The sequence below is a fragment of the Amblyomma mixtum genome, chromosome 1 (assembly GCF_055824585.1).
Source record: "Amblyomma mixtum isolate Tamu chromosome 1, ASM5582458v1, whole genome shotgun sequence".
Classification (NCBI taxonomy): Eukaryota; Metazoa; Arthropoda; class Arachnida; order Ixodida; family Ixodidae; genus Amblyomma; species Amblyomma mixtum.
Window position 1 is genome coordinate 241,197,861 of NC_143012.1, and position 15,684 is coordinate 241,213,544.

Genomic DNA, 15,684 nt, shown 5'->3' on the forward strand with positions numbered 1-15,684 from the left:
CCTACTGGCTGAGGCTAATTGCTAGTTCTGTATACCTGTGGGCAATTTATACGATGTTACTTGTTAAAGTAAAGTTCCTTTAATGTGCAGTTGGAGTGGTGTTTATTTTTCGTGCTTCTTACGATTGCAGCGCGTACCCGTTATTCATGATTTGTTTATTTTTTATGTTTATTCTGAAATAATAATAGTTCTGTAGAGAGCTTCATTTTCAAATGAAACCACCTGCCATTTTCATTCGGCGGTCAAAGTCCATTAGAATAAACGTCAGCCTCGTTTCTTCAGCCATTGCCCTCAGGCTGTGACAATTACGCCGGTTGATCGATGCAGTGAACACGGTGCGGTAGGAATATTGCGTCAAGTACGCAGTGCGCGGCAGTCCATCGCTCTCTACGTAGCCACGTTGCCCGACTCGAAAAGGCCGGCCTGTCAGGAGTGACGTGAAATTAAACGTGCCGGAGGGCACGCTCATTGCGAAAGTTTCCATCTCTCGACTTTCGCTGGAGGCGTCGTGTGTCGACACATCAATCCATTCAAGAATGGAAGACCGAAGTGCCAGGCTTTTATATAGAAAGTCCATCGATTGGCCGCAGTGCTTACCAAATTTTTTGGAGGTTGCGGTTAATGAGGCGGAATGCGATCGACGGTTCGCTGGGTCTCCTTGCTTGCTTCGGTCTTTGCTTTTAGTCTCTGAAAATATTGTGTAAAACTTCGCTTTATATATGATCACTGTAGCCACAGAGTCATTACCGCCATTTAACACGTGTGGGAACTCACGCGAGTCAAGTTCAGTGACGTTGCGAGGTAAGCATGCGGCACTTCGTAGCTTATCCTGGGGGTCAAAGCACATGTGCGCTTTCATCGAAAGCGGAAACGGCACATTTTGGAGAAAACCTCAGTCATGACACTGACGAGCACTGAAACCTTGGCAGCTCAGTGCACAGTGTCATGGGCTAAATTATGCATTGCGGTGTGGTGGTTGTTCACATGCGACATCAATCACGTTCATCATGCAAGTAGCTGCACCGCGCGTTAGAAAACCTGTAGTCACCTGCAGAGTCATTCTTCTAGAATTACTCCGTTGTTCGGCTGGTGTTAGCCGCTTATCATTGCTTCTGGTTGGGTCTCTAGATTATTCTCTCTTGCATTGTACATGGAAATTCACTGCACAGGAGCCTGGTACTCTGTCTCCACGCTACCCTGACAACCACTGCCGCTTTGCAGCTTCAAAGCGTTGCCTTGTTTCCGCTACAGACTGCCTTTAGCTCAGCTTTTAGCGTCGACTCATTTTGATGGAGAAACAGACGCGTCTGAGAGGATTACATTGATAGGGCGGATAACTCGCTGGCTCACAGCACTAAGCAAGATTGGCAGAGTAGCGACAAAACGAAAAAATGCTCGTAACCAGGCAGCGCATCTGGAAATAAACCTTTCTCGGAGCGAGCGGGAGACTTTTGTTGAGAAAGAACAGTGGCGAGAAAAGTTGTACACAAATGCTACCCTGAAAGGCAGCTGGGTTGCTGTTTCGTTTTTTAGACTGTGTGCTTCCTTGAAACGCCCTCTTGTGAAATCTTGACAGGCTTTCTGTTTATTGTTATTTGTAAAAGTAAATAGAATCAAATGAGAACTAAGGAGAGGTGAAAATGATTACAAGAAAAAATAAGGCACAGGACATGTCGTCCGCCTGTTATGGGCAGGGAGCTCTACTGACTTGTCTAAGAACTGCTCTAACAGCGCTAAGTGCACTATTTAATAGCCCAGTTTAAAGCAACGTCTAATGGACAAGTGCTGCGATTCATGCGCCATAGCTGAGTTGAAGTCTGAAGAAAAGCTCAAAAGTATTAAAAATCTGGCAACTTTACTACTTCATTTACAGCGGCAACTGTAGTTGTGATGTAGTCGCAGCAGGAAGCATCGAGCGTGCTGATAACGCGAAGCGCTTATATTGTTTTTAAAACTGATTTTATTTATTCCGTAATTATAGAGTACTTCTAAGAAATATTTTTTTTGGCGCTATCCGGCAGTGTTCACGAAAGGAAGACAAAGTCGACGTACGCTTTCAACATGAAAACTTTTGGAAGGAAGGCAGGGGAAATAAATCTAACAACGTGGATTCTGAAACTACACGTCGATACTACCGTTGGCGGTTTCTCATCATCTATATTTAATGCAGGATATACTTATTCGATAATACGTGTAGCCGGAAGCACACTTTGCCTCCACTAGGTGCCCACTATGCCACTCTTAGAGCCCTCCTGTTTGTTATCAGCTGTGCGCATTACTTTTGTCCTGTACAAGTTCGTTTGCTGCTGTTAATTACAGCCAGGGTATCGTCAACTTGCGTTTCTGTAGTGCACGCAGCTTTCCGTCTTTGCGCCAGCTATTTTATTATCCATTGCTCCCTGCGCCGTTCTTAGCCACAATTCTAGCCTTTCTTGCACGCCTTCAAGTTGCCGATGGGGGTACAGGCAATACATGTGGCTTCTGAGATTTCTTTTTCAGAACTATAGGTAAGGCGTTGTGCATTGCTTAGTAATGACTTTAAAAACGTACTGTGCATTATTCTTATCCTTCGGTTAATTTCGGTTTCATGATTTCGCGATGAGTCGATTAATTTGGCGTGAATAGAGGTATTTATGAAATATTTCCACTACCTTGCAATCAACATTTGGTCTTTCGCTGAATTGTTGAACATTACTTTGCCATGTTTACACCAGTGTTTAGGCATTAAGAGCCCACTGACTACCAATGCATGTCGATTCAATATATGCACAATACGGGCCCACTGATAATGAAGAACGAAGTCCACGTTTACTGCGCTGAGCTGACGGCTGCGACCGTCCCTCATTGCTTCGTTGGCTACCACCGGTGTGTGCCCTGCTTTCGGTCTTGTGAGGACGATGACGAGCGAGCAGCGTCGAGCGAAGCAGAAGAAGAAAAGATCGGGGCAGCCATGGCGGACGACGTCAAGAGCCCTCCGTCTCCGAGGTCCCCGAGGACGGCCCGCAAGTCTCCGCGTTCGCGGCGAACGCAGGGCTCGCCACGGGGTCCCCGCCACGGCAGAAGGAAGAAACCCCGCATGAGAGTCATGCACGACAACGACAATGCGCCTCCCAAAAGATCCAGGTAACGCCGAGAGGCCGTTGGTGTTTTCTCTACCCCCTCTAGCTTCCCCGTCCCGCACTGCGCTTCCGACCCTTCTTTTAAGTTCAGACGAAAGTTGTATACACGAGTATACGGGCAAGGCTAAGCCTGCCTAACCCGAAACGCCATCGCCATTTATACGAAAGACTTGATAAATTTATCTCGATGTGTTCTCAATTGCGACAGTACTACTATCTACTGCGTTCATGTCCTACCTAGTAACTTCCCTGTAAAGGCTACCGGCCAAAAAGTACTTTGACCAACACTGTTTTGAGCAACAGTTCCCACTTCCGAGTTATTGATCAATTCGCTCTCGCTCTACTATAAGCTGCCGTCGCGGTTAGCTCAGGTGGTAGAGCGACTGCTTGGGTGAAGCGGTGGTCCCTGGTTCGAACCCCGAACCAGGGCCAATTTTTCTTTAATTACGAAGTCTATCGAAAAGCTGTATAGCTTTTCTTTGCAGCCATATGACTGTGCTTGGGTGGATGCCAGTGAGTAATTAGTCCCTTAGTAGAGACGAAATCATAAAAATGGCCACAACAATTGATAAGAGGTCTCTTATATTGCGGGAGAAATGCACCTTTCCTGTTCACCGGGGGCAAAAGTAATTCCTTTACCGCTATGCGTATTTTTAAACAGGACATTGTAGCTAGCCGGTTTTGATGACACGTTCCGTCCCTGTTGTGTGTTTGTTGTCCGCTTCAGTTCTATCGCCACGCCTAGACTGTGACTGTGTTAGTGATTGCTTTGCCGCTTACGAACGTACACACAGGTCGACGCCCTCACCGATGTCGCCTCCCATGGACAGCAGGTCAGGTTCGCCCGAGTCTCCGTCCACGCCGCGAGCCATCGACTGGACCCTGCGCTTCCTGCGATTCTCCGGGCGCCTCTACCCGTACCCACCACCCTCTCCCTCGGTGCCCTCGCAAAGCGCTGCGACCGAGTCGGTGAGAACGCCGCAACGCTATTGCAAGCGAAAATAATTTAAGGGGACATGTAAGCTCCTCCTTGAGGGTATGACGCGGTAGCGTAATGGGTTGATTCCCATGTATGCAGCAGGTCATTCTATACTTTGCATTCGCCCCGCCGCGGTGGCTCAGTGGTTATGGCGCTCGGCTGCTCACCCGAAAGACGCTGGTTCGATCCCGGCCGAGGCGGCTGAATTTCGATGAAGGCAAAATTCTAGAGGCCCGTGTGCTGTGCGATGCCAGTGCACCACGTTAAAGAACCCCAGGTAGTAGAAATTTCCGGAGCCCTTCATTACGGCGGCGTCCCTCATAGCCTGAGTGGCTTCGGGATGTTAAACCTCAATAAACCAACCAATAAACCAATATACTTTGTATTCATAGATCCCTGGGAGTCTTCATACCTCTTCTGGCGATGTGGTGTAGCGGTTAAGCGATGTTCCACTGCCCTTCAATGGCAGGTGCTCTCAGCGTGGGGTCGTGTGCTTCCCAAGTTGCTCTTCCTGAGTGGCCAATCATTTGTTTTAGTGCCACCTGCTACGGTAGGCAGTTTGATGACTATCCGGTTCGTAGGTTCGGATGACGCAGCAAGGTCACCTGACCTAAGTGGGCCACTTGCTTCCTTAGTCTGCGGCCCACCTGTCTACGGACCACCTGCCGGAGCCATGCCCGCGATTTTTCTCTCACAACGCCGACGGCGACAACGGCGACTTTGGATTTCCTGGAAAACAATCCTGCAATGCTGTGGAGGTTAAAATTGTAGAGCTTAAGGGATTTGAGCCTTAATCACTGAGCGCTAGTTGGCACTAGCGGCTGTAAGCACTACGCAGTAGAGACGGAAGCGCTGGTAGAAGCGTATTTGCAAAAATTTTACGCTCGCAACGAGTCAACTTGACACAAAAATAGGTACTATCAGCGTCAATTGAAACGCGAACAAGCCAATTGAAACGCGAACAGCAAAACTCGCAGATGTTATACTAGGGAGGCAAAATACACGAGCAGTTGATTTTCCAATCGAAGCCGAAAAGACCGCTCTTATGAAATGTTAATAGGCCACGCCTGTATTTCACCTCCAGCCTCTAATATCCTTGATTTTTTGTGCTCGCGTTTCAGGTGTTTTGTTCGCATTTCATTTGACGCTGATAGTACCTGGCTTCGCCCTTGTGTTTAGAGCACGTTTCGCTACTTGGCTTTGGTATGTTTCGAGCACTTTAAGGCACTCGGCTTAGCCTCTCTATTAAGGCGAAAGCCTTTATTAAGGAGAAAGCCATTACTAAGGCGAAAGCCTTTAATGGCTCATTCTCCCGTCCGTCCGTCCGACGTTAGATCCAGCGCCTGGGGTGACTCATCGACGAGCGCAGCTGACGTCATCGAACGGATGACGGGTATCCACCGATATATGTGAGACAGTTACTGCATAATTTCTTTTCGTCAAGTTTAATATTCATTTTCTTCATTACGGCTCCTCTTTCTCTTTATTCTTCCACTCCCACTTCCTCCCTTCCTGTACGGTGCGGTTCACGTGTCCACCGAGATGATTTACTCCGCCATTTCCTTTCCTCAAAAAGCGTTGCGTTCAAAGGTGCTTCCAACTGGCAAGGCATCGCGCCGAATGGGTGGTGGCGTTCCGAGCACTCCCTGGCCGCGCTACAACACGTTGTCACGTTCCACTCCTGAAGGCGAAGCTTACGTGTAATTAGCAGTTAATTAGTACTTAGTCATTAATCAGTAATTAGCCATTAAATATTAATTTGTTATTGCTTAGTAATTAGTCATTATGTGTGACATCATCCAGTGGCGACCTCACCAGCACCACATACGCAGTCAAAGTGGTGCGGAAAACGCTTTCGCCTCTACGCACTTTAGGCAGTTACTGTACAGCTTCCTGTCCTCAAAATACATTTTTTTAACCCCACGCCACGCTACTGTCTTTCCTTGCCTCCCTATCCTCTACACTTCTCCAGCTCTAACTAAACCGGCTTTCTTCCTCCTCCTCGACAGCTCGCTCCGCTCAGCCGGTACCATAGCAACCGGTGGCTCTCGCTCCTGGCTTATACTCTCTGCAGTCGACAGGGGAGAGTGAACGCATTATGCGCAACGCATTACACGACTGCTGTTGTACCCCCTAAATGGCTTGTACAAAGCTATTTCAGTGCAAAAATTTTGGCTGGTAGATCTATGAGAAGCTTTATTAAGGCAAAAGCCTTTAATGGCTCATGGTTGTCGTGAAAAAAGTGTGTCCCGCTTTTGACGGGTGTCCACCGAGATATGTGAGACAGTTACTGCTTAATTTCCTTTCCTCAAATACAATTTTCATTTCCTTCATTATGGCCCCTCTTTCTCTTTCTTCTTTCCCTGCCACTTCCTCCCTTCCTGTATGGTGCGGTTCAGGTGTCCACCGAGATGACAGAGAATTACTGCGCCGTTTCCTTTCCTCAAAAAGCGTTGCGTTCAAAGGGCAAGGCATCGCGCCGAACGGTTGGTCCACTCCTTAAGGCAAAGATTAAGCGTCAGTAATTGCCAGTTAATTAATGCACCAACAGAATGTGAAGTGAACAATCGCGTAGCAGAATGCAGCACTCAGGCTTTCACCTTTCACCACTTTAGTCGCTAAAGTTCCTCGTAATTTTTTTTCAGGAGAAGTGGCATCAGTTCGTAGTTTTGCGTTCAGCTGCTGGTCAAATACATTTTCATCAAAGTGCGCTTGAGCAATAGGAAACATGTGGGCCTAACAATGTGTGCTCTATGGGACGTCTACTCCGTGGTCATGTGGAAATGAGGGTAGCAGCATTTCAGGCCTACAGTGAAATTGGCACAGCGAAGTGATCTACAAACTGAGCTTGGTGTATTCATAGATTGTATAATTCGAATTATTTATGTTTTAATTAAAAGTTCTTCATGAACTGGTTGGTTTGGTTGGTTTATGGGGTTTAACGTCCCAAAGCGACTAAGGCTATGAGAGACGCTCTTCATGAACTGCACATAATCAATTTAGAGGACTAATACTAGGCGCTTCTTTTATATTTATTGAGTTCCTCGCTTTAGTTATCTTTTACTGTTTCTGACACCTACACGAGCATACGAAGCACGCCATGAAAGAGCACACTAAGCTCGTTTCCAGAGAGATATTTTTTGCTACCAAAATCACTAAGGCAGTCGTGGAAAAATTTCTCGGCCAGCAGATAACCCTGGCTCTTCAACTTGTCCACTAAGAAAGTGGCTGTGCTTTTTTCGCACATACGCTACGGCCGTTCTTGTGCCATCTTATCAGGAAGGCAGCGCTAAAATAATTCTGTAATTTGCTAGACCTTTCTTCCCTTACATAGTAAGCAAGCGTGTGCTTCTTGCGCACACTACGTTTATCATTGCTTCGCAAATGCTACTGCGCTTCCCTCAAGCAACTGCTTCCTCGGACCCAATAGCGGTACCGATACGCCATTGGCCTGACCATAAGAGGCGTTTCTCAGAAGCGAATGACGACCAGGAGGCGAAGGTTTGGATACCACTTTTAGCAGGACCTTCTCTAATTCGCTCCCATTCAACACACGCAGCTAACTGATAATCACGAATAGCGGAGCACATGGCTTTCGCGCCACGAGTTTTTGTACCGCTGTCGGATTAAAAAGAACTGCGCTGCATTCGCCGGGTTTCCTCCAATGACTGCTATTGCTCTGTATTACGCAGCCCACATCGCCCCAAAGGAAGGCTGCGCAATCCAGATTCATCTACGTTGCGACTGTCGCCGTGGCTCTCGTCTGCATGGCTCTCGTCAGCACCACCTTCTACGTCATGTGGTACAGAAACAGGAGCCCGCAGGCTTCTATCGCGAAGGTGTGCGCGACGGAGTCTTGCTTTAATTACACCAAGCTACTGCGTGACGCTATGGACGAGGACGAAAATCCATGCGACAACTTCTACAAGTACGTCTGTGGTTCGTGGAATGACAATAATAATCCCGGAGACACTGTGCTCGCCCTGGCCTGGGATAGATTCGCCCTCACCGTGGCCTCAAAGTTCGAATCACTCTATGTGCCCAAGGAAGAGCAGTCGTCTATTCACAAGGCGGCCGTCTATTGGCATGCATGCCTCAGCGTTCTGAACAGTTCCAACGTTCCCGGTGTTAAGCAGGCACTGGAAAGCGCCGGCATTGCCTGGCCACGGCGGAATCCGAAGCCAGATTTCCTCAATGCGATGTTTTTCATGACGGAGCGAGTGAACATGCCTGTCTTCATACAAATGACTACCGTAAGAACCAACTCCTCAGCCTACTTCTTGTTTTTCGGTCAGTGGGTGATGTTCGCTGAGAAAATGAGATCACTCGCCATTCTGTACAGGACAAAACAACTGGCTAATCACATGGAAGTTCTATTCAAGAGCTTCGGTGGCACGAATGATTCTCGTCTCAGCGAACTGGTGAAACAATTTGAAGATATGGCGGAATTCTTCGCCCGCTACTCCAACGACTCTAGGAGCACGACAAGATATCCCAACGCAACGGCATTCATCCAGTTCACGCCAACGATATCACTAGAAAAGTGGGACTCTCTGTACAAGCGCTATCGAGGTGTCAGTGTCAGCGGCGCCCAAGGAGTCTCCATCATGGGCGTTGAGTACTTTGCGGCCGTTTTCCAGCTGCACCAAAAATACGGAAACGCAGTTATGAACGACATTGTAGAAGGGCTCGCTGTCGAAAATCTCATCGGCTTTACGGAACCTCGCATTCTCGAGAGCTTTTACGGGAACCTCGGAGATGTGAGGAATGTTTTGCGTGAAAACTGCTTCGCAGTCAGTTATAGCATATTCGGCTACGCCATAAACTATTTTTTCCTGAGATCAAAATCCGTGCCTTATGACGATGTCAAGAAACTAGCGCAAGAGGTTCGCGAAGATTTGCCGAAGCTACTGAGCGGAAATTCTTCGGTTCTGGCACGAGTAACGAATACAAATTATTTCAAGGCTGCTTTTATCATCCTAGAGAGATCCCGGCCCGGCGGGTACCTTTCTGCATACACAAACTATCCCGACATGACGCGGGACCCGCTTAAAAATTGGATGCTCGTAGTGGAGCACGGTAAAAAGGAAGCTGCAATAAAAGATCCCTTCATTATTTATAATAAGCGCGATAATACCAAGTTCAAAGGCTTTCGCCTTATGATGCCCCAGCTCTTCTCCCCTGTATTCGCCAGCGACGCCCACTGGGCGATCCGCTACGGCGGCCTCGGCGCGCGAATAGCAGCCGCACTGCTCTGCGACTACGTCGAGGGCAGCGGAAAATCCAAGGAAGTCTACCGCGCCAACCAGGATTGCCTTTCCGGCAAGTCTGCAGCGCCCATTGACGAGAATCTTCAAATCGCCGTAGCATCCGCGGGGGTGATTTCACGCCTTTTCGAGAAGGCGAGGTCTAAGAAGCCAGATGACGATCCACTAGTCATGGACATGCCACATTTCAAGAGCGAGAAGGTTGCCTTCATATTCGGATGTCACCTGCTCTGCGGCGAGAAAAGAGGAGAGGAGCTGTGCAACACGCCTGTGAAACACAGCGCCGACTTTGCGCGTGTGTTCGACTGTCCTCAGGACGCGCCGATGAACCCATCCAAAAAGTGCTGGATGCTTCCCCCTTAACAATATGTGATGTGCATCTGAGGCGTCGTTAGTTAAGGCTTAGCGTTATTCCAACTTCATTGGTTGGTTGCTTTAGAAGCATGCTCGTCTAGTGGCGTCCGCGGTGGTGGCCAGCTTTGCGCAGACTATGTTTTGAAAAGGCAGCAAACATTCTTTTCTTGGCTTGGGAACGCTCTTGCCACCGTAATTATCTCTGACGTCACACAACTGCCATCGTAAGAGACTTGATGATTCTACGTTTTGTGTTAATGTCGGTTGTTGAGATTCGTTCATCATAAAGACATACGTAATGTACCTCGGAATAAGATTGCTGCATCTTGATCAGCTGGAGTTCGGGATAAATTGTTTTGGGTTGTGAGAGTGATTTCCTTTGTTTAAGGGCGGACACTGTTCTCTCGACGCCAGTCCTTGCGAGCTACGAAACTTGCGATGTTTTTGTTTCGGAGAGCTGCTGGTACGCCAGCTAACCGCAGTGTATAGGTGATTCCAAATGTAAATGGAAGACAATATTAGTGAGAAAATTTTATAGCACTCATTTCATGCATTATTGAACAGATACGTATAAGCCGCCTAATTGTTATTGTGTGAATTACACAGCGTACCAAAAAACCTTGACCGCCACGCTTTGGGTTCAAATAATTTTTTTTTCAGCAGGGTCACTTTACATTTACTTTTGGCAACGGGTGTACGTTAGCAATAACAATATCGACCCGTTAAACAACTAAAGCACTGCACATACATGCTGCTTCGTTGCAAGCACTTGAAAGGTGAAACTGCTAATTTAGATTGATGTGCTAACCGCATGAAGTGTTAACAGCTAAATAACTGCTAAAATGGCCTTGTGAACGCTATTTCTCCAGCTAAAAGAACGCTACTTCTACGTTTTCAGAGAACGTATAGGTCGCCTAGCTGCTGAAATTGTACTGACGCATAATCGCCGTAAATAAACTGGTGCGACCACAAGAGAAACAAGACATTTCTTTCAAATGCAATTTATTGATATTAACAAGGAAAATACGTCTCTGCAACTGCTTGTGCGTACAAAGAACAGTATGACAACTTGTTTTTGCTAAAGCTTACACAATGGCGTACAGGTGACATTCATTTAGGATGACACAGTACAAAACGCTGTTTTTTTTTTCACAGTGGCTGTACGTTATTCTAGTTTTGGCGCCAGTTCCGCGCATATTGCTCCGTGCATATTGCTCCGTGCATTAAGCGCATTTCTTTCACAAACATTGAAGCACTGAGCGCCGTGCTCCTACTTAATAAACAGCATATTTTGCGAAAACCGCCCTCTCTGTCGCAGAACAGTTGGACTACGGAAGTCCTATATCACCACTCTTCGTCCCTCCTATCGTGTGATTAGCGATAGGTGGCAGAAAAACTGATGTGAAGGCAAGGGTTTTTGCACACAATACACCAACCCTTTTAAGCGAAGAGAAGTTATTGAATTCGTAATTTTTTCGTGCGCCTTCGGTTTCAGTTTTGTAAGATAACCTAGGGGCTGTTAGGATGCGGCAGTTGTTAGTGCGTAAATTTTTCATGTGAAAACATTGAAATGCCTCACTCCCTTGAAATATTCTCGCAGTAAGGGACACAATATCATTCGCAGTTGGGAAGTTCGCTGCTATAAATTGCGTTCAAGAAGCGATTATTTTATCGACTAAACCTGCAATGGAACTTATGAGATAGCCTTTCCTTTAGTTTGGCTATCAATATATATTTTTTTCACAGATGTCCACTTGATTTTTCTTGGGCCACTGTTGCGTTGGGTCAAACTGACCACTTATCGAGGGCGCCGTTCGCCGTGGCGCGTGCAAGCCCGTACGTAGACGGCGGACCATTGCACGACCCGTGCGGTCCCTGTTTGGCTGGGGTGGCTCTCGGCCAGGCACAAACTTCTTCGTGGCAGTCACGGTATAGATGTACCCGCGATACATGTTTTCTCCTATCTCTGCATTGAGAAGCGTCTCGTAGGCATGTCACACTCGGCCTCGGAAAGTTCGTAGGCCTCGGCACCGAACTCCAAGCCTCTGTCCTGAGGATCCAACTGTGCCTGCTTGACTTCCTCGGCGTACCTGAAAAACATAATAGGTTGGTTGAGTAAGAATGCGAACGGGCAAACGTCGGCAAGTGAGAGCGTAGCCCTGACTAACTCGCTCATCCGTTAGTGGCAAGAGCGTGTGTAATTCCGAGCTTAGTAGCCTCAGAACCAGCTCAGATAAACGCAGCTTCAAAAACTCTTGCCGGCACCGTTGCACAAGCTATGAACAAATAGGTTTGCGCTTCATACAGTGATCGCAGTGATAAATGGGGCGTAAACGTAAAAAACACGTGCACATCGTGGTGTTTCTGCTGGTTTCGGCAAAGCGTACAAATAAGAAAAAAAATGACAGCAAGTCCATTTAAAATGTTATGCATAAGAGCGTGATTTGAGACAAGAAACACGTGATTTAAACCTGAACGTATAGAAGTTGCATGAAAGCATATCACCGAGAACGAACGTACGGCAGTATCCCTAACACCTCATACAGTGTAGACTCTGTTGTCATGCCTATTACCATGAAATATATTTGCGTAAATTAAGGAAAAAAAAACTGCGTAAGCGCACAAACCTACGGTACCACATTATGAAGTTGAGTATATCTTTTGGCCTTGATAAATCGAATATAACGGACGCCTACGCAATGCTCTGCTTGGTTTGGCGATGGCGCGAGGATCTCGCTGGGCTCGCCAAGGACGACCTAGCACGAGCACACATGCTCCACACGTGAATAGAAATTGATTAGACGTGATGTTACACGTCTCGTCGTTTGAATTTGGCAGGCGCCGCTAGTTCGTGTAGCGCCCAAAAGGTCCTCGAAGGCGCCACTACACCCGCTAAATTTCGCACCGGAACTCTGGTGCAGCTGTACGTGTTGCCAGACTAGCGGCACTGGCTCAAGCATGCTTACATCAACTTGGCGAGCCGACGAGGACCTTAAGCCAACTCTAGAGGGCGCCACCGCGCCTACTTAATTTAGCATCGGAACTCCAGCGCAGCTTTCTGTCTTGCCTGACTAAGCGTTACAGCGTACATCAATTTGACCAGCCGACGAACTCCATAAGCCATCGCTTAAAAGCTAAGACAGGATAGAAGCACCATTGGAGTGGGCTGTCTTCCATACTTGTTAGCTGAAAAATATATGATAGTGGCGACATTTTTCGCGAAGGATACTGGGCACGTCAGTGAGTTCTAATTTATACCGTCCTGTTTTGTACTGTTTTGTAATTTATATCGTCCAACGCAGCGCATTGTTAAACAAATGACTTAACAAAATCCTACCGAGCGTGTACAATACATGATTTTTGTGAAACATTTGCTTGCCATCCACTTTCTACCTTTGAGGACAACACAAAACACGATCCGATTGTTTGTTTCAAAATCTCGTTAGCTTGTTTTAACGCTTCCTGCGTTTTGATTAGTTAACGCGCAATGATATGGGGCTGTAGCTCGGCCATTTTGAGTACGCAGGATGTGAGGATCTGTCCCCACCTGGCCAGCTTCCTCAGTTTGTGCTCCGCATAGAGCGCCTCTTCCTCCTGGCTCCTCCAGTGCTTCTTCTTGGGACGAGAGTAGACGTAGGAGACGCTTCCGTTGGGGTAGCCCTCGATGATGCTCACAGCCTGGAGAGTCTTCCGCAGGCTGTTGAACTTCTCTGGCGACATGTAGGCTGTGGCTGCGCAAGATAACAAAATCTTAAATTCTGGAAGCCGCCAACAAATTCGGCACATTTTCCGCACAGGAATGCTAGTAAGCTTCTGCATTAGGTCCTGTGAGATTGTAAGTTAATTTAAGCGTTTTGCGAGTCTGTTCCACCATTACATCATCAGCAAATTCGAAATTCAGTGTCCCCATTTTTCTTTCAATATATAAAAATAAGTTGAGAAAAAGTTATAATGAAAAAGGGTACACAATTGCCATACTGTCAGGAGAAAATAGAGTGAGGTTGCGCTTAAGTTACTTATTCGTTAACTACTTTCGTCGCGATTTTCATCAACAGCTTAAGTTCTTTGAAAGACGAAACGACGTTGGATGAACTCATGACTCAAGCAGGAGCAGAGTGGCTTCCAACTCAGTAGCTCCTACTTTTGACATTTCGTTTATATTTGCTTCTCTTTTAGTTGGTCGTACCAAAAAAATGTTTCTAGCTAGGTTGACTTTCCTATAGACAGCTATTGAAGACAAATTTAGCTGAGTAAATTGAGACTTTTAAGAAAGTAACTATGGCGCCGTTTATAAAGAGCCACGCTTAGAATCGAAGGAGGAGGAATTGGATTCCGGGCTTCAGTAGCTGCGCACAATTTTCTTTTGGAGAAGCAGCTACAGCTCATGAACCTATTATTTTCACAAAACACTGTGTGAACAACAAGCATGGAAATGCTTTGCTGCAAGTTGGTTCACATAGTGCATTAGCACTATGTATTGCGTGAGAACTATGTGCTAAATAGCACAAAATGTTGGTGTTTAGCCTCGATAGCTAGGTTCCAGGCGCATTCTCGTTGGCAAGCGCAGCAATTGTAGTACGTTGAAACAAAGGTACAAGAACATGCATGACATCTTTAGTGCGCTCTTGAGGGTACAGAACAACAAGCGACAAAAACATTACACAGACAGACAGAGCGCCAACTATGAGCTGATTTTTATTGCGCTTGAAATTCACTTTTTATGACATGTTGAAAACATGAAAAACTAAAACAACACGGCAAACATTGATGTCGTCAGGGTACTCGTGTCTGTTTCCTTTCGTCTATGGCTTTTGGGAACGCGCAGAGTGGCCAGGTTTTTCACTTGCTTAAGAAGTCGACCACTCGCTTCCTCACATTATCTACGGGTCACTTATGCACCTGCCTTCATGCCCGAACATCATGCAGATGGCTTAAAACAGAATTTTTTGCATCTTATCCTGGAATCGAAGGAGGAGTGAGGTGTTATCAAACAGGGATTTGCACTCCTTGCACTTAGAGCAATGCGCCGCAACGTTTCCTGGCATTAAAGAAGTCGAGCATGAAAACTGACTATGCCTATTTGCAGCTTTAATGACACATAAGAGCAGTGCCATTTTCCCCTATGGCTCCGTTAACCAGAATCTACAAATCATGGTTGGGGAATGGTTTGGTTTGGTTTATGGGGTTTAACGTCCCAAAGCGACTAAGGCTATGAGAGACGCCGTAGTGGAGGGCTCCGGAAATTTCGACCACCTGGGGTTCTTTAACGTGCACTGACATCGCACAGTACACGGGCCTCTAGAATTTCTCCTCCAAAGGAATTCCAGCCGCCGCGGCCGGGATCGAACCCGCGTCCTTTGGGGCAGCAGCCGAGCACCATAGCCACTGAGCCACCGCGGCGGCATTTGGGGAATGGAATCGCAATGTAAACAGCTTAGACCAAGCCACTGCAGAAGGCAGAAAGAGAGAGAGAAATATAACAATCATACATTCATATACATTTTTTAAATGAGTGCTTACCAGGTTTGGAGTAGATGTGTTTTTCAAGGAGTTCTGTAGAAGTTATTACGTCATTCTGCGTACCTAGCTGCTAAAAGACAAAATGAACAAAATATATTGAAAAAAGCATTATACCACTGAGATGACAGACATGATGTATAATTTTTTTTTTTGCAATACTTTAACAGTTTTGGGACAGGTGACAGCAAATGGCGAAGAAAGACACTATGCAACTATGTTTTTGAAAATTTCTTCATCCAAAGAATTCGTTAAAAGGAATAATATAAAAACTGCAGGCAGAGAATTTTCGGCGTCAATACCAGGCCAGAACAAACCGAATAGTTTCCTTTCACATTCGCTTGGCTGATCGATCAACCCTCAAGAGGACTAGTGGCCAATAGAACTAGGGCAACAGGACCCAGTGAAAAAACTTCTCTCATGTGGAATCGAAATTCCTCGCTAAAGG

The 15,684-nt window shown here is 46.6% G+C and overlaps 2 protein-coding genes across 3 annotated transcripts in view; one reads left to right on the forward strand and one right to left on the reverse strand.

The window, feature by feature from the left end:
- The first annotated feature begins 2,781 nt into the window (after positions 1 to 2,781).
- Positions 2,782 to 4,218, forward strand: LOC149371336 (uncharacterized). The gene is made up of 2 exons (XM_089585144.1): positions 2,782 to 3,123; positions 3,914 to 4,218. Exons 1-2 carry the CDS (start codon positions 2,789 to 2,791, stop codon positions 4,122 to 4,124), a joined length of 546 nt encoding a protein of 181 aa, XP_089441270.1. The 5' UTR covers positions 2,782 to 2,788; the 3' UTR covers positions 4,125 to 4,218.
- A 6,496-nt stretch (positions 4,219 to 10,714) lies between these two features.
- Positions 10,715 to 15,684, reverse strand: part of LOC149371337 (cell adhesion molecule Dscam1-like) — a 188,608-nt gene continuing 183,638 nt past the window's right edge. The window contains exons 24-26 of one of the 2 annotated variants that reach the window (XM_089565380.1): positions 15,240 to 15,306; positions 13,267 to 13,450; positions 10,715 to 11,809 (exon numbers count right to left, since the gene is read on the reverse strand). In XM_089565380.1, the coding sequence (XP_089421506.1) occupies positions 11,680 to 11,809; positions 13,267 to 13,450; positions 15,240 to 15,306 (381 nt within the window). In that variant the 3' untranslated portion in view covers positions 10,715 to 11,679. Of the gene's footprint in view, positions 11,810 to 13,266; positions 13,451 to 15,239; positions 15,310 to 15,684 lie in introns of both variants that reach the window. The other variant, XM_089565368.1, reaches the window with a different exon arrangement.

Coding starts and splice junctions, on each gene's coding strand:
- LOC149371336 (XM_089585144.1), top strand. CDS start 2,789: ATGAAGAACGAAGTCCACGTTTACTGCGCTGAGCTGACGGCTGCGACC. Junction 3,124..3,913: donor GCGCCTCCCAAAAGATCCAG/GTAACGCCGAGA, acceptor ACGTACACACAG/GTCGACGCCCTCACCGATGT.